The sequence below is a fragment of the Hirundo rustica genome, chromosome 3 (genome assembly GCF_015227805.2).
Source record: "Hirundo rustica isolate bHirRus1 chromosome 3, bHirRus1.pri.v3, whole genome shotgun sequence".
Classification (NCBI taxonomy): Eukaryota; Metazoa; Chordata; class Aves; order Passeriformes; family Hirundinidae; genus Hirundo; species Hirundo rustica.
Window position 1 is genome coordinate 22224603 of NC_053452.1, and position 19189 is coordinate 22243791.

The following is a 19189-nucleotide window of genomic DNA, read 5'->3' on the forward strand; positions in this document are numbered from 1 at the left end:
CTTTCACTAATATTAACAGCTGACAATGTAAAATTTTGAGGGCTGTCTAGATATTTGAGTGAGTTACAAGTAGTGCAGGCACCTGCAGTTTCTCTAATTTTTTACACCCACAAAATAACCAACTAAATAAGGTTTAGCCATATTTTAAGAATTTTAGCCATACAGTTCTCTGCAATCGAATAATCAGCTAAACAAAATCCTGCAAAGCAGAGCTGGAAGGGATGTAAGAGAGCCAAACTTGCCCAAAGACTAAACAAACCCACCTAAGCCACTACAAATGCGTTACTGGACAGGCAACATGTGATCACGCTCTTGTCATCTGATAATTTTCTTAATGCTAAACCTACATCTCAGCTCCTGTTTATATGTACTGCTAATGGTCTTATCCAAGACAAATAAAGAAATTGTTAATTTTCTCTTTCCAGAAAACTTTCACAGGTGTTCTCTTTCAGTTACCTGTTCTCTAAATCAAATAAATTTATTCCCTTTTTTCCCCCCTTCCTATTTTTTCTTGCGAACCCTTAGCACCAGCAAACCAGCCCATGCTTCATTACGTGTTGTACTCAAAGGTAGATACGAAAAAATAGCACAAAATGGAATAGAATCAGCTTTTCTTACGCTTTGCCTATTTCCACTTTTACCTATTTTCCATGGCAGTATGGCATTAACCCATGTTAACCTCTAGAGATCACAGAACATTTCCATAAAATTGCACCTAGACAGCTGCTTCCTGATATGCAGTTGCATTTTTTTTTTATTCCCTCATATATATTACTTTGAATTTGTCCTGCTTGAATTTAATCCTATCTAGTCAGACTGCTTTTCAAAAATTTTAAGATCATTTTGATCCTCCAAGCTTTAGTTGCCTCCTCAGCTTGAGACCATCTGCAGATTTAATGAACCACATCATTTAGCTGTTCTGTATGTTATTAACATTTTTCTGAACTGCACTATAGCTAGAACAGACCCCTGCAAAATTCCATTTTGCATGCCCAGCCAATTTGACATTTTTCATCCATCCAATGCATGTCAGTTCAACCTAAAAGAAGGGATAATACAAGAAACCTTCACATAAATCAACTGAAAATGAAATCATGTTGTTCACAGTGGATGTTTTCTTGTTTTGAAGTTTCAGCAGCAACTGTGTTTACAGTCAGCATAACCAAGGTCGAGCTCTTGTAACCCAAATCAGAGTAACAGCTTGTGTTATGGCAACATAAAAATACCTGCTCTGACCCACCAGCATCTCCCAGTTCTTTAGGCAAGCTAATAAACAGAATCAGGGAGTGTTCCAGACTGCAGCACCTAGATCAGTGTTTTCACTCAGATATTGTCAAAAGAGGGGATGATACTGCTTTTTAAGTTGGGGCATTCTTCTTATAGAGAGATGCCCATTATAAACAAAAAAAGATCATTATCTCTACAAGCAAAAGAGGCACAAATTGATCTCAGAACTTCTATACCTCTAAGGAAAAAAAAAAAAATCAGTTATGAAAACCCAGAAATTATAAAATGTTCTTATGGAATGTTCTTGTCTTTTTCAGGCAAATATCAAGTGAAATCTGTTATTCACCAGCACCTTGTCTGGAGATGAACTGATGTTTCAAAGCCCAAAATGCATGTTTTTTTCTTAAAAAGCTTTCAAGCTTGTGTTTGCCTATTGCATCAGACTACTTAGCACAGGTCTGGTTTGCTCTACATCAAAAATAAAGCCATGTCAGACCCTTTCTATAAAGAAAAGGTGTCCTGTATGCAAGGGTAGGGCTTGATGTGAAAAACCAGTCCTAACACTTGCAGTGCTGATGCAAACAGCAACAAAGTTTGCATCAGCAAAGGGATTCATCGCTTCAAAAATCTCAGTGAATGCACTTCTTACCACAATCTATGTAAAAACCTTTAAGGGGTAAGTATCACGGCAAGCTTACAAGTAACAAGGGCAGAACAAAACCAAAGTTCTTTGGGTCTTATTCCTCTTCCCAGCCATAATCATGGTAGGGAATATGTCTTCACCCAGCTCTCAGAGGTGTTAATTAACATGTTCAGACTGTGCCAAGTCCTTTCTACCTTTTCCTGTACATCTGATTGCAACAATGAGCCATACCCTGTCTTTCAGGCTTTTCATATCACTTCTGAGGTTCAGAACAAGCAGCAAAAAACCCCCAAAAGAGGCAGTCAGCATACTCACAACAAAGGTATCTTCTACTTTGGCAATTCCTTTTCCAAAGATTGTCCCTAGTTGATCTCCAACACCAGCCAACAGAAAACCAAACAGAGGGATTCCCAATAAGGCATAGATGATACAAAATATCTTTCCACCTTGCGTGCGTGGGGAGATGTTTCCAAAGCCTAAATTACAAACAATTTGAGATGTTTAAGAGGTTGCACATAATACATCATAAGTTTTAAAAGAGCTGCAGGAACAGGACAGTTAAAGAGCAGGCTAACCAGGTTAACCACATGACACAGCAAACATTGTGAGAAATTATATGAAAATGTAGGTCACACAATCCTCGCTGAGCTACTCTCTTATCATCTGCTATATGTAGTTAATAGCAATTGGTTGATCTATGCCTTGGCCTTCCAGTGTCTGTCACTGGGCTTTTAACAGGTTGCAGCACCTGTAAACAACATACAATTTTCCTTCACACAGGCCAAGTTTCAAAGTGAAGCAGCTTAAAAAGAACCTAAGCCACCTGGATGAGCAAAGCAGCAGGACTGCCTAGATTCTTCATTATTAAAGTCTCTGCTTCCTTCGAACAAAGCTTAGAGATACAGTTCATTGCTCTGTCCAACTGAATGTGGAAATCATTTGGCCTTCACAGACTTGTGTAAAAGAACACCCCAAATTCCTCTGATGGCCCAATTGCTGCTGGTCTACTTAAAACAGAGAAAGTGAAATACAAAGAGTGCAGGGCCAGTGCCTCTGGAATGCCCTCAAGTACATCTCCCAGTATTTAATGATTTGGACAAGGTCACATAGGCAGAATCCTACAGACAAGTTTCATGAGCTTAAGTCCTGAGTTTTAATTCAAACATTTTTTCTCTTCCAAAAAATTTTTCATGTTTTGAGGGAACACTAGCAGTAACACCCCAGAATTTCTGATATTCTTTCCCTTTTTAGCAGAACAACATGCCCTGCAAAGGAGGCAAGAGGGAAAACTTGCCATAAAAAGTCTTGTCTTTTGGAATTAGACAAAAGCTTCTTTTAACATTATCTTCTTATTAGAAAAATAACTTGCAAATAAAAAGCAAAGTGGTTTAGCATGTAATTGAGAAATTTGTCTTAGTGTCTTAAATTTTTCATAGGAAAAACATCATATGCATACAAATCCCCCAAAGAAAATTCCATTTTCCTGAAAAAAATCCAAGAAATTTTATTTTTAAAGTAGCTTAATATTTTTTGACAATGCAATAAATTCATATGATATAGAGCACATTTAATGAATGTCTTAGCTATTTATCAGCATTTGTATTTCAATAATCTGAGCATGATGGTTTAACGTATAGTTTTATCTATATCTATTATCTTAATTTTTGGTTCTGCTCTCATGTAGGCAAGCTACACCAAAGCTCTGTTGCTAGAACTAACTTTTCCTTTCAGAACACAGAAAACAAAGCTGTCCCTCACTTAACTTGGAATGGATTGCTCAGAGAAGCTGTGGATGCCCCATCCCTGAAAGTATTTAAGGCCAGGTTGGATGGGGCTCTGAGCAATGTGATCCAGTGTAAAGTTTCCCTGCCCATGGCAGAGAGGAAAGAACTGGATGGTCTTTAAGCTCCCTTCCAATTCAGGTCATTCTATGATTCATTAAAATAAAAATAAATCACACTGGGAATATATTTTACTCCTAGATAATTAGCTCTCAAATCAGTTTTCAGATTTCACTTCTGTAAACAACAAATGCAACATTGATAGAATTCAGTCAGAGAAAAGAAAGCTGATGTTAAAATTTCCCCAAACCTTGACTAATAAACCTCATGATTAAAAAAAAAAAAAAAAACACACCCAAAAAACCAACAACAACAAAAAACCCCCCCACAGGAAATATCAATTAAAGGTTGCAGACTCCTACAATTTTGTAAATGTTCCCTGCAGTGATATATGGAAGAAAGTGTGACTCAGGAAACAGGGAAAAAAAAAAAAAATCACAGCAACTTTAGACCAACCCAATACACAGCTGTAAACCAGAGTCAGGGCTAAAATTATAATTCAGGAAATTTCAGCTCCACTGAGTTCACTCTGTCCCTTTGTGCACCAAGGAGTAAAGACTCAAGTTTTAAAATCAAATTAGCTCATCACCAATCAAAAAGGGACAAACAGATCCCAGCTACTCTTTTCATAAACATGGCTGTTTATGTATCAACAGAAGCTTGAATTGTTCTAGGTTATAATTCCTGGGAGGTCTTAATGCAATTCAGAATCGGGGGTCTGGTTGCACCAGATTTAGAAAACTCATGCCAGGGGATTTGGCAGTCACTTTTTATTTACTTCTTACCTAAAGCAATGTCTCGCAATGGTGACAAAACACCAGCCTAGTGGAGCACATGCCAAGCAGGCAGTTTTGCTTGGCTGGCCCCAGAAAACAAGCAGGCACTCTGCGGGCATCCCAGAGCTCTTACAGAGGCTGTTGCTCTGCTTCTCATCTGCTGCTAATTGGCATGGGGACACCAAGTTTGCATTCAGCTCTGGGTATTCTCCCTAAATCAAACATATGTCTTCCTTGAAGGAAGGATGGTAGTTCACTTTTACAATCAAATTCTTGGTTTTCATCCTAAAACCATGGTCTGCTACAAATGCTTTCCCTCCATAAACACAGAGAAGGTGCTGTGTGATAATTGTATGATTAAATCACACATTTCTGGATAAAATAACACTCCTCTAGGTAGCAATTTATTTCTGTCCAGATGCTCACTCAACATAATACAAACCATAGGTAGGGTACATAATTTAGTGACCTGCTCTACCAAGGGGTTTCCATCACACGTTAATCACATTTCCTACTGTGTCATGTTTTATAACAGTCTGCTGCTGTACACCATAGCCTACTTTGCGAGTTACACAAGTTGTCCTTAAATCCTACTCTCAGCTTCTCCAGTGAAAACCTGATCCATTATTTATACAACAGGAGAGGAAACATATTTATATTTCATATGGTTGATGTAATTCCCAAGAGGTTTGTATCAGAACAGTATTATTCCATTCTTTAAATAATTATAATAAAGACAAAAAAGAAGAATTCTGTTGCTAGGTAAAAACCAAGGAAACCTTAACGTTGGACACTGTGCTGGGAGAAGAGAACACAGTTATAGGAATGCTGCAGCATATCCCTGCATACCACAGAGCTCCTGCGTGTGGAGGGCAGGAACATCAAGCCCCACTGCAGCAGCTCTCTGGCATGTTTTCACTTCTGAGATCCCCCTTCCACTCAAGAGGCAGCATAAAGTCTGGCTAGGACTGCCTTGCTCACAGGAAACCTTCGGGGAATCAGCCACACGACAACACGGTCTGCTGCCTTTTCCCTGCCTCAGAGCTCTTTGCCTGGATGGGATGGGGATAGGGTGTGCACATTGCAACTGCACAGGCAGCCTCAGTACCTTGCTTGTTCTTCACATTTTCAGTCCTGTGCAGCTCATCCCTTCCCCTGTTTCTGAGGAGGAAGTTCCTAGAACTGGTCCCTTTCTCTACTTCAATCAATATGCTTGGGTTTGATTGTGGGAATTAACAAGTTGCTTGATTTAAACTTCTAAATTCATTGGAAAGCTTCCCTCAAAGCTTTTAACCAATGCTATCCACCATGAACAGTACAGAGTAGAAAGTTTAACTTGCCAAATAGAATCTGCTTCATCCAAAATACAGTCAGTATCCTTTTCAGACTATCCTTCCCCAATGCAGCCTCCTCACTTCTCTTTCATAACCAGGAGGATGATTTGCCTCCTTATTTCACCAAATCCCTTTCATGTTCTGCTAAATTCTTAGTGTGGACAAAGGACTTGTTTCTGACAAGCCACAGTGGACAAGAAATGTATTTTAGAAGAAGCTTCCAGTAACCCCTGAGTGAATTAAGAATAAAAGCCCATTGGAAGCAGATTTTAAATAATTGCTCCACTCAACAAAGTAACATATTCCAGGGCTCCAGCTCCAAACTCCTAGGAGTCTCAGATTCGAATCAGGTTCAAAGTGAATCTGTATCCCTTTGGTCAGCAGAGGCAGAAGCAGGGCTATGCAAAATGAAAAGGAAAAAAAAAACAAAAACAAAAACAAAACCAAAACCAGCAAAAGGAGATTTTATAGGATTCTTTACTTTCATATTGTCTTTTCTTTTCATATTTCTGAGAAAATGAAAGCATCTTTAACTTTCCCATGAGAAAATTTGCTGTCAAGCAGATATTAGTAACTTTAATAACTACATGTTACTGCTTTTAAGCAAAACAATGTTTGAATTTTCAAATTCTTGTTGAGTCTTCCCACCCATGATAAACAATAGATTATATTTGGAAAATCTAGAAATGTTATAAATTCTCATACAATTAACATGACACTCTTGTTTAGATGATAAGCATGCTTGTAGTCAAACATTCATAAAAAGGAAGACTGAAAAGTAATTTAATTTTTTCTGTTTTAACTAGAGAAAGATTCCTTTGCTTTCTAGTTAACCAATATCTTCAGAAAACTCTTGTAGATACACATTTTCAAAGCAGAGTTGGAAATACAGAGTCCAAATGAGTGTGTTTTTTACACAAAATTCCTAGACAAAGCAGGGCATCTACTGAAACTATCTAGATGCAATTAAGTATTTCTCATGTGAAAGATTATAGGTGTTTTTGAGAATTCCAAGACTAGTTTTTACTTGCTAAATTGACTGGAAGAGAGTGCCATCACCTATGATTCATGTATTTCAAATACCTCAAGTGGGATTGAAAGTTCCTGGGGAAGTTCTGAAACATTTTCTTGCTATGCGAGGAAATATAAATTCAATTACAAGTAAATGCTTTCTCCATGTTTATAACAAACCTCAGATTAAACAAGGCATCATTCATGAAGTATCAAAAATAAATAAAGTGAAAATTATCCCAAATGAATGTCATATATTTTGAAGTATGAGAAACTACACTCAGCAGTGGGTTTGAATACGCAGTCCATTGATGGAACAGCTCAGTGCTGAGGGATAAATGATTCGGTGAACAGGCACACAATTACACAGAAGTGGATTACAGAAAGTAGATACTGAGATTTCATAGAGTCAGAGAAAAGACAGAGCTCCTGGTTGCTGACTCCCAGGAGGCTGGAGCCATGGGAAGCTGCTGCCATGGCCTTGGCCCAGCCACCAATCTGTGCGTGCCAGTGCCAGTGGTGTTGCCGTGGGTTCACATCCACCCTGACCACCCCACTCAATTACAGGGATTGCCCTTTTCAAAGGGCACCCCTGGGGTTTGATACTCAATGTCAAATTGATTTTAAGAGATCAAAATATGCTTTTTGCAGGCCCTGAGGAGCTATCTGGTAAAATCTTTATAAAAGGTACCTCATTGAATTTCTAGAAGATAAAAGGCTTTTTTTCTCTTTGGATCACCACTAGGGTTCAGATTAGCATTAAATACATCCTTGTCCAATAGTGCCAAAGCAAAGATAGGAACTTAATGGCAGATGAATAGGATATCTCCTTTAGTATAAATAATGGTTTAAACATAATCATTAAACAAAAAGGCAATGTTTTTACCCATATCAACTATGGTGAAATCCCTGTATATACCACAGAAATAGCAAAACTTCCATGTTTGTGCTCACTGCCTGGAAAAAAAATCCACATTTTCACACTGATCCTTTTTCTTTTCATTTTCCTAACTCTTTCCTACATTCCCAGTTTGACGTGCTTGTATATGACTGTGTTATATATTTGCAAACTCATATTCCATAAGGTTTTATGCCTTTGGATAGTACAAGTATAAAGGGCTTTTCCAGTTCTCCATGTGAGAACTCCCAACTTCCCTCTCAACACGGCAAAGTAGCTAGAAAATTCCTATTCCCCTTTTTACAGGTAGGTAACTGAAGCAGGGGAGGAAGGAAAGTCCAAAATTCTTTATATCATTTAGGTCCATGACACTCACCAAATGGGTGGCTGAGGACTACGCATTACACTGACCCTTATTTAGTGAAAGTTTGTCCTCTGAAGCTCTCAAAGACACTCAGGCTCACTCAAGATAGAGGCGCATAGAGATAGATGTTGCCAATATCTACAGATTCTGAACTCCCCTCTTGTCAGGGCAAACACATGTGCATGCATATATATTCCTGAAGAAAAAGCTAGAGAATCTGAAGGTTGAACAAGTACAAGGTTCACTTGAAAATCTAAACCCCAAATGAATTGAATACAAATACTCTTGCTCTGAAAGTACGTCATTTCTCTGCTGTGTATGCACATAAATTCTTTCACCCATGCACATACTATGTGTTACAGCCCTCGCTCACAAGCTGTTGCCTGTGGATCCCATCATGAGTATGCAGATAATGTTCCTCCTTCAAGCTAATTCATCAGTTGCACATACAGAAAGTCATTGGACTTTTAAATTTAAGAAATTCCTGCATGAATCCTCCTGATGGAAAAGCCCTGTGCTGTTACACGGATGAAGCTCTATTTTAGACCATGGTCTGCTAAAAAAACTGAAAATCTTTGCTTTACAGAAGTTTGGCACAATTTCTTTGTTGGATTGTTTAGGGTGGGAAAGGCCTTTGGAGACAGAGTCCAACCATTAACCTAATACTACCAAGCCCACCATTAAACTGTGTCCCTAGGTGCCACTTCTACACATCATTTATATGCCTTTGGTGACTCAATCTCTTCACTCACCCACTCCAGCTTCTAGAAGCCAATTCTCACAGTTTCAGTCAGTGATTTGGGAACCATGTTGCCACAAATTGCTGCTGTTTATTGAGTGCTCGGTATTCCCAAACTGCAGGATTCTGATTTTTGGCACTAGCCCATAATTCTGTGTCATAAAACTGCAAATAGATTATTTAGAGGGTAATGATGTTCTGTAAAAAAAAAAAAACCAAAAAAAAAAAAAAAAAAAAAAAAAACAAACCACCCACATTAAAAATACTGATTTTTAATCTGTCTGAAAAAAAGACATTACGAGTACCTCTCTTATACCTAGGAATAATAACAGGAAAGCCTAGACTGACATTAATAAAGTGTACAATATTCAAGAACTGACAAGACAGAGGTTGATCTCCTTTCAGTGGTTTCTTTTCATCTGTGTTCTGTGGGAGCACTAATGAAATCAATAAAACTTCTTGTAAAAGAACAGGCTATAAATATTCATAGAAAGTAAGTTTCCTTCAAGTCAAAGTGCTGTACTGGAGAGGTGAAAGAGTATTCCAAGAAAGGTCTCTGTATGGATATGCCAGTATTCAATAGCTCACATGGAGTTGCTAAGGCAATTTCTGAAGGAACAGGGTAATGATTGTTAAAATACTCTTGGAAGATTAAACATCAACTCAGATGGCTCTGCCTCTTAGCACAGATTCTGCCTTTCATTCAGCTGTCACTTTGCCCAGTAAAGAGTATCTACATCTCATCAGTAGTAGAACTTCAGTGCTTTTTCCCAATTATTTCCTTTTGGTTGTTGTTATTGCTTGCTTTAATTTTACCTCTAATTCTTATTCTAGCAAAATTGAATCAGCTCCAAATGCCAAAAACTCCCACTTGCTTATTTCCTCTAAGTGAGAGCGCTTCATGGGAGCATGTTGCCAGGCTAACACAGCTAGAAAAACATGTTGTACTTTAAAGTGAAAAGTTTATATTCCACCATTTCATGAAATTTCTATGAGCCACATATTCTTATCAAGTATCAACACATATCAAATATGACAAAGCAACTTTCATTCTGCAAAAAAAAAGAAAAATTAGCAATATACTGACGGATATTGCTGAAAGATAAAATACATTAAAATACTGATGGATATTGCTGCAAGATAAAATACATTGTTCCATGTGATCCACAGAAAAATAAAAATGGTGAATTTTAGATGTAGCGACAAAAACAACCTGATGCTTAAATGGAAATCTGAAATAACTTTTTTCTAGAGTTTGATGGCTTTCTTACAATACCTTTCCTTTTGCTCCCTAGAAGCAATTGAAGAAACAGGTTTGCATTTTTGTTTACAAATAAATCAATTCTCAGTGAGTGCTGGGTAAAACAGGCTCTTGCTGGCCTCTCCATCCCAGGGGCAAGGCAATCCATATGCTTTCCTGCAGGATGGAAAACAGCTCTGCCTCTTCATGTTTGTTTTCCCTACAAAAAACAAAGTCTAGCAAAAGTGCTCACAAATTAAAGCTGTGCTAGTCTGCAACAAGCTGTGAACACACCTTGGTGTCACTGAAGTCACAGATTTAAAACAAGAACTGCAAAGCCCATAATCCTGCACTCAGCAGATTTGGACCTCACACCGTGACAAGCTGATGCAAGTGGTCAAAAAGAGTGCAGGTATTCTGACCTGTTAGGTAAGCTACAATCCTCTTTCTGGTTTTAAATATTTTTTCACACACCGTTTTACTTCAAGAGGCCTTTGCCCAGGTCAGTGTCCAAAACCACAATTATTTTGCCTCATTAGTGTTTTCTTCCTGTATCTGTTCTTCCTTGTAAGCCACACATCTACAGCTCACATTTCCAGGGAAATCCTGGCAAAAACAGCAGTCCAGGGCAGATGGGCAGCTATGACAGAGATACCTATGCCAGGATAGAAAATTTCCTCATTTGCACATATTTAGATACAGACTTCCTTAATATTTGTAAGACAAATAAAAAGAAGAATTTTATTACTAATAAAAATGCTTTTCTATGCAGTCCTCCCAGCATATTATAAAACTAAAAAGGTTAAGGTTAAAAAAGAAAGAAAACTGCCAAGTTTCTAAAATAAAATGCTCTGAAGATTTTTATTCATAGCATTATTTTCTTTAAAAAGAAAATTAATATTTTGTCAGTGCCATTCACCAGGTACATTAAGGTGTGAAGTAGTCTCTTATTTCTTGCTATCCAACTTTTTCCCATCCAGTAATTTTTGGAATTAGGACTAATACAGAATCTTACAAACAAGAAAAAAATGAAGGACCAGGCATAAATAACTTCCACTGAATTTCCCCTTTGACTTCCAACTAATGTGTTACATGCCTGATTACAGCAAAGCAAGTAACATGTTTAAGTTAAAAATGTTTAAATTTATCTCTATTCAGGTAACATTTAAATAACTGAGCAAGAGCATACTCATTCTTTCAGCATGTGCATCTGGAAAGATTAACAAGCACATACTTTGTCAAAGGAAACTCTTAGCAAATTTTCAACTGATTTTTCAACACTGCCATGATAGAAATCATGCTGTCACCAGCTCTTTAATTTCACAGAATTCCACACCATGTAACAAAAGATTTTTTGATAAAATGTCATTATCCAAGCAATTCAAGAAAGTGCAATTACAAGACTGCAGCAATATTCAGAGGAACGAGAATTAATTTCTGATTCCAGAGTTTTCAGTTTTTAGTGACTTTAAACTATGCAGGTGGGTGGGATTTTCCTCTGCAGTGGGAGCACTTCAAAAGACAGTGGAAGATGAGCCCTCTGTGCCTCACCAGCATCCTACCAATGCCTTTTTCACTGAGAGAAGGGTCTTGCCTTGCCTGTTCTATGCCTTCATCCAAGCCACTTAGTGAGCTACCACTCTAGACACTTTCACTTAATTCTTTGGCAAAGAGAGCAGTCTAAAGATAGGGATCTAGAGAAAAGAAGTTTCTTGTAAAAGTTTGTGATTCTAAACAGAAGTTCCTAACAGAGCAGTAACTGAACATAAAATTATCTCTGTGCCTGTTGTAAAGCCATTTAAATTATTATTGTCAGGCAGTGCAAAATAAATTCCAAATTTTGTGCTTTTAATACACTGGAGTATTTTGTTTATATTACCTGCTTGCTATTGAAAAAAAGTCAGTGTGGTTTACAGTAGATTTACCGGAATTTCAGCACTTAGCAAAATTGTGAGCAATTATTTTCTTCACACCTTTTTTTAGAGTACATAGGCTATGATTTTTCTTTTACAAAGCAAGTGGAATCTTTTAGAAGTCTCTAATCACCTCACCTGCACATATGAGAGTAATTCAAACTGGGATAGAATGCTTTGTGAGACAAAGAAAAAGGCTTTCAGCTAAAGATCTTATATTTATACAATCTTATATTTCAGCTCATGGGGGAAAGAAACACTAAAACAAAAATATAAAAAATTGGCTACATGTAAAGATCCTTCTGGAGCATTATTCCAATTCTTTTCCTACCCTCCAAAGCCCTGAGCTGGAATACAAATAGCTAAGCTAGTGTGGAATGAGACATGTGCCTCTACAAACCCAGCTCTGGAGCTTGGACTATGGGATATGTGTATACCCTCCTCTAGTTAGGTGTGGAATATGTTCTCAGACCAATCTCACCAACACAGAGTTAAAACAAAACAAAATTATTAAGCAAAACGAAAATCAGTAGGAAAACAACTTGAGCATTTGACCTCAGATCATCAGCTCGCACATTTGCTGTTTCTCACCCTCAAGGCTCCGAGGCACAAGGTACAATCTGTTTCTTTCCTGGTCTTCCCAAAAGACCCCCAGGTATTCCTGCCGACTTCAGATCCCAGTGGAGACTATCAGCCTTCTGTCCTTTGTAAATCTAAAGTACTTGAGGGCATTTCATTCTGTGCAGAGTCTGACAGCCCACCTGAAAGCAAATGATAACCCAGGGAAGATACCAGAAGCTAACAAAGACCTGGATTGCATGACCACTGCCAAACAGTAAAATGAAGGCAGAAAAGAAAATGGAATGGCCTTTGAGGAGTGCATATTGATGTCGTTCAATATAAAAGTTTTAAGTTTAATGGAGGAAGGTTTGTTCTAGTTCCTGCTTTGAATAAGTAGCTTTACCAATTTTAAATCACAAAAGCCTCCATTTACATTTTTCTCTGTCTCTCCTTAAGTGTCAGTACATGTTCTGAAAGCCACAGCTCCCTTTTCATCAAAAGCACAATATCTCTTTGAACTGAAAGACAAGTAAAACTTTTTTCTGAATATAAAATAATATTGTTTCTCTTCCCCTAAAACATGAAAGCACATATGAAGAGATGGACAGCACAGCAATTATTCAAGCTAAGGACAATAAATCTTAATGACTTTTAAACAGAACTGTCCCTGCACTGAGAAGACACATTAATTAAAGCATACCCTGTGCTCTTTTTCAGCCTTTTAAGGTGGATTAAAGGAAAGAAGTAAGAACAGTAATATTTATATGTATATATATTCTTATGAAAAGAATATATATTATTAATAACATTTTCAGCAGATAGCAATAGAAGAATTAACATCAATATATGCTATTATCACACTCTGCATTGCAGAAAATAACATCTGCCAATTAGCTCCACTGAAGGTCACTACTACTCCATTACTACCAGAATAAACAAATAGTAGCTCAGGCTTATCCTTAATTATAGGGGAAGTTTCATCAACATTTTAGCTGCTGTGAATTCCATATTAGGTCAGTTTGGAAAAGAAAATGCATAGAATTTAAAATTCCCCAGGTTATATTTCAGGGGAAAAAAAAAATCTATATAGAGAAAGAAATCTGGATTCATTTTCTTTAAATGCATTTGTATTTTCACACACTAGATATTTGTGAGGACAAAAAAAATGGATATCATCTTCTACCTCCAAGGATTTCCATTTTTATTTAGGAATATGTGATCCTGAAAATCACACCAACGTGAGCAAGAATGTCTATCCTAAGGGGTTTCTAAGAAGTCAAATGCTGCAAATTAGTTTCTTCAATTTCTTTGGCAAATAACAACAGCTGATTTTGCAGAAGCCTGTGTAAGAATTGCAAAAAGAGAAAACGATGCCATATATACTCCCCCAATATTACTTGCTTTATTCTCAGCTTGAGCAAGAAAGTTAGAATTACTAGCTAGTGTCCAAAGATGAAAATAAAATTGTCTCCTATTTTAAATAGGACTCCTAACCAGAAAAACATTTTGCAACTTCAGCTGCTTTGCTAACAGGATCTCATTTTCCTCAAGCCACCAGAATGGAACCTAACTGGTATAACTGGGAGAACAGTTACTGTTTTAAAAATATCCCACCCAAGGCCTACGTTAATTTGTTTACACTGCAATTGTCTGATTCTACTGGAGACTATTCATCAAGAGAATACCATAATCCTCAGATTATAAGAATTAATTTTCCAGCAAGGAATTAAGATATCAAACCGAAGCCTAACAATTTTTAGCTTGCTTTAAGCAGGACTTTTTGGGGGAGACCAGAAATATTTGTAAGAGCATTTTGGTTCAGTTTGGTATATCTTAGCCGAATCTATCAACACAAAAATGAGGGGAAAAAATGCTTGTTGCCATTTTGCTTTTTCACTATGGCTCTGTGACCCTTGGTAGAAAAAGAGCCATCAAATGAATTATTTATGCTTACACACGGACAGATGGAAGCTAAATGACCCAGGAATATGTGCTGGAGGCCAGAAAGCCAGCCATATCCTGGGCTGCATCAAAAGTGTGACCAGCACCAGAGTGATCACCCCTCTCTACTCTGCTCTGGTGAGACCTCGCCTGGAGCTCTGGGACCTCCAAAAGGGGGATGTGAAAGTGCTGGTGCAAGCCTCGGGGAGACCACGATCAGAGGGCTGGAGCACCTCTCTCGTGTGAACAGGCTGAGAGAGGAAAAATCCTGAGGAGACCTTACAGCACTTTCTGGTACCTAAAGGGGTCTACAAGAGAGCTGGAGAGGAACTTTTTACAAGGACATGTGGGAATAGGACAAGGGAGAATGGGTTTAAGCTAACAGAGAGCAGGTTTAGATTGGGTATTAGGAAGATGTTTTTTGCTGTGAGTGTAGTGGTGCACTGGCATGGGATGCCCAGAGAAACTGTGGATATCCCATCCTTAGAAGTGTTCAAGGCTAGATTACATGGGGCTTTGAGCTACCTGGTCTAGTGAAAGGTGTCTCTGCCCATGGTGGTGTGGTGTTGGAATCAGATGGTTTTAAGGTCCTTTCAAACCCAGGCCATTCTATAAGTCTATAAATAATATGTCTATTTATATTCCCAAAGTGGGATTCAACAGAGTAAATCTTCCGATTCCTTGCTTTAAGCAATCATGTACAAACATCATGGTATTTATCATCTCATTTTTAAATTTTTCCACACCAAACCAAAATATCTTGAGGCTCTCAGCTGGCTACCAAGACATTAATCAAAACCCTCCTGCATCCCAGGTATTTCTGTTAAAAGAATTTAAGCAGCAAATTTTTCTCCCCAAAATAAGACTGCAAAGTCGCTGTCACGTGTTTCTGTGGTCCAAAGTACACTAGCTCCAACCAAAAGGATGAATCCCTGGGACCTAGAGGTTTTCCATACTGTAGTTTCTAAAAACATTCTAAAGTAATGTTTTTGTTATTCAGAATATAAGAATAGAAAGGAGAAAAAGAAGAAAAGAACATCCCACACTACAAGAATTATAAGTGGCCATAAGAGTTCTTCCAGACTGCTGGTAATTTGGGTTCCCTGGTATCTGAAGCCTAGAACACTATATACATTAAAACTGTGAACAATCAGACTAGAAATATTTTTCCTAAATAATTTTACTTAAATTGAATTTAATACTTAGTTCTATGATCTAGAAGGATCGATATACATAAATAGTTTTGAACCTAAATGAATCCTTTATAAAATACCTACAGATGGAACCTGTTCTCAAAAGAAATACTGTTCTCAAATTCATCTTTCAGTAGAATAAAATGGGTAAAAATGTCTCCTAGAGGAAGGCACATAAGTAAAGCTGAATGATCCAAAGCTGCCTCTAATTGACATAGCCATTATGAGAATAAGCAGACATTGGACTCACATACTACCCCACTCAGGAAAGAGAGAACAAAAAAAGATTCTACATAATAGTATCACATTCTTTTCATGTCTTCAATTATACTAATGTAGCATCCACACACAAAAATTAATTAGGTGCAACAGATGTGCCTCTCCTTCTTGTTACTTGCGTAAAGAAAATTGTTCCAGAAATTAGCTCAAGCTAAATCAAAGTGTTCCAGAAATACAGTAGCTCTTATGAATCCATATTGCTGCATTTATTGAAGTGAGCAAGAAATGTCCTTCCAAAAAGATAGTAAGATTAAGTTTTGAGAACTCTTGCCCTCAGTATTCACTTATAAAGGTTACAAATACATGCAGACTGTAATGAAAACAGACCAAATCATGAGTATCCATAAAAAGAGTCAGTCTTCTATCTGTTGAAGTGAAAAAGAAGAATCAAATTTAAAAATCAGAATCTTGAACGGTACATAAAACCCCTCAAAAAAACCACTAACACATACTGGACACACTTCTGAAAGCAAAATTTCAGGTTGTCTGTGCTGATGAGATGCCTCAGATCTTGGACATCACAAAGTGTTGATCATGAAACACAAACCACCTTCCTTGAGAAGGTTTTTGCCAATTAAAATACAAATTAACTATCAGAATAATATAATCATTTTCAACAAATATCTCTAGAATAACAATCTGTCTTTGAGGTTAAATATATTTTACAGTATGTACTGACCAAAAAAAAAAGTTAGGATCATTTTAATTATATATTTATCTATTTCTAAATAGGCAATGTCTCTTCCAATTCAAGCAAAGAACACATTGACCTGAAAATAAGTGTGTGCAATGCTAGAGAAGGAGTAACTGGTTCTATATACCAAAATTATTTCCCTGCACATCTTTAAAAAGGCTACTGGATATGACTAAGCCACTTGATGCTACCTCCTGTACCCTGAACAATAGCCTCCAGATGCTCATTTTCATATATCAGTAGAACTGGAGGGAAAAAATATATATATCATAACTGTGATGTCTGCAGTGGAGAAATACAGAGGCTGGAATTGAGCTTTCCATGCAATCCTCTTCAGCTGAAAACTCCATGGTGTGCCTCAGCTGTATCGTTCAACCATGTGCTCATAAACCCTTGGTACGCACTGCGGAGTCCTAACAAACATCCAGTGCGCTGCCAGTCTTCCCTACTGCTTCCCACAGTTGACCATCATTTTGATCAACTGAGAATCTACAAACTACCACACAATTTAGATTAGGAAATGCAGGTTTCCACATAAAAATATCCCCAAGCCCAAAGTTTTCTCTAGTCAGTATCAAATCTTTGTACATGGTAGCATTTAGCCAACAAAAAGTTAGTTTCTTACCTGGCATCAACATTCTTGGATGCAGGCTTGCTTGTAATAATGGTGCAAGACTAGGAGAAACTTTGTTCTCAAATAAGGATGAAAGAAAAGGAACTTCAAATCATTTTTTTAGGATTGAACTGAAAGCTACACACTTCTTTAAGTGGCTAATGTTTCCCTTTTACTCATTTTAAATCCTATCACTCTGAAGCTGATTAAAGAATAAATATCACCCTGCAAAGTTAATGTCATGCATATAAAAAATACAGAGCTTGAAACTGAATGTATACCCTCACCTTTGGACTGTCATGTAATAAAATGAAGAATATAAATTATAATGCAGCTTCTCCCTGTAAGAGCTCCCTGATGAACAAAATCAACTACTCAAAATTTTTCCACATTCTTTGTGACAAAAGGTAAGCCAGACACACTGCTGACTCAATTCCTCTTTTTCAGGGAAGCCACATGAGTGGCGTCCTTCTGCCCCACTGCATTTCTAAGCAGGTACAAAGGCTACATCTGCTCCCTCATCATCTTCAGGTGCTACTCCCCACAACAGTTTCTCAGCTACCAGCTCCTCCTGTTCTGCTTGTTGTCTCCTATAACATGGAGGAGGAATCGCATCTTTTATAGAAGTGACGTGAGATGTCCCAGCTGAAGAGCTTGAAACCTCAGAACATGAGGAGCAGGAAAAAAAAGGCAGAAAATTCTTTTTCACCTACAGTTACTGAGTTAATTTTCTTTTGTTTTCTCCCACACTTCTTTCATAACATCCTCTGCAAAGTCTGACAAACTCTTGAACCTCACAGAATTTAGCTCTAATAAAACCTCTTGGACCAAAACCAAGACCAGGATCCATGGCTCAGCCACAGGCTCTGACCACAGTATGAATCCTCAGCAAAGTTGCTAAGACAGTATCTTCTAGAAGATTAATTTATTTAGTTTTTCCACCAGAGATTAGACCTGCATAAACTAGATCCTTGCTAGGCCTCCCAAAACTCTTGAAAAATCCCTCAGAGACATTGCGTAACACTACACCGTTCTCAAAGGGACTGATTACATGCATCCAAAATCCCTGCTGCTGTCACTCAAAACCACAAATCAGAAAGTTAAGCTTACCTGTCAGTCAAGAGCTTCAGAAGGACAAAACTGCAGAGCATGAAATGCTTTCACCCTCCCACCACTCAGGGAAGTATGAAGGCAAAGAGAAGACCAAAATGTCACCCCATCAACAACACAAGTTACAGGACAGCATTGGTGCAGCCTTTTGGCTGTGAAAACATCTGTCACCCCAGTTCAGACTGGAACTGCAGATACCAGAGGTTTCAAATTAATATACACCAGCTGAGGGGATCATTTTGAATCCCAGAAACAAATATCTTCAATGGAATTTATACAGCAACTACCAAGGTGCATCAGGTGCATGTAAACTAACACATAAAACATCATCCAGAACACAATCTTAGGCACAGAATACATATAAGAGAGCTGATTTTTCACAGCTGTTCAGCCTCTCTCCCATTTACATCAATTTGAAGAGAAATTTCCTTATGAACAAAAGCCCTTAACATACACTTATTTGTCTGGAGGTGGCAACAGTAAATGACTACTGAAAGGTAAAGCCATATACTTCTTGTAGAAATGCCAATGCATATATATCTTTAAAAGATCTTGATGCAAACACCTATGTGTAAACATATGTTCATACCTTTAAATATATCTTATTTGTGCCATCAGGGAGTAAAGCATTTTATTGTACGTAGATTGTGTCATACTGTTTTCCTATGAAGTGGCTGAGCCATGTTATTGTAGCCAAATACCAGAAATCATATTCTTACATACAAGAAGACATTTTCTGAAGGTCTTTCACTGTTTTAGTTATTTTAATTCTCCATTAGCTTTGAAGAAGGTGAGGTAAGTTATAAGAACAT

General features: G+C 37.7%; 1 protein-coding gene across 3 annotated transcripts in view; it reads right to left on the reverse strand.

Annotated features, from left to right (window-relative positions):
• The window catches only part of KCNK2 (potassium two pore domain channel subfamily K member 2), a 109483-nt gene that overhangs the window by 25266 nt on the left and 65028 nt on the right, over window positions 1-19189 (reverse strand). For all 3 annotated transcript variants that reach the window (XM_040059791.2, XM_040059793.2, XM_040059792.2), the window contains one exon: window positions 2186-2346. In XM_040059791.2, the coding sequence (XP_039915725.1) occupies window positions 2186-2346 (161 nt within the window). The remainder of the gene's footprint in view (window positions 1-2185; window positions 2347-19189) is intronic.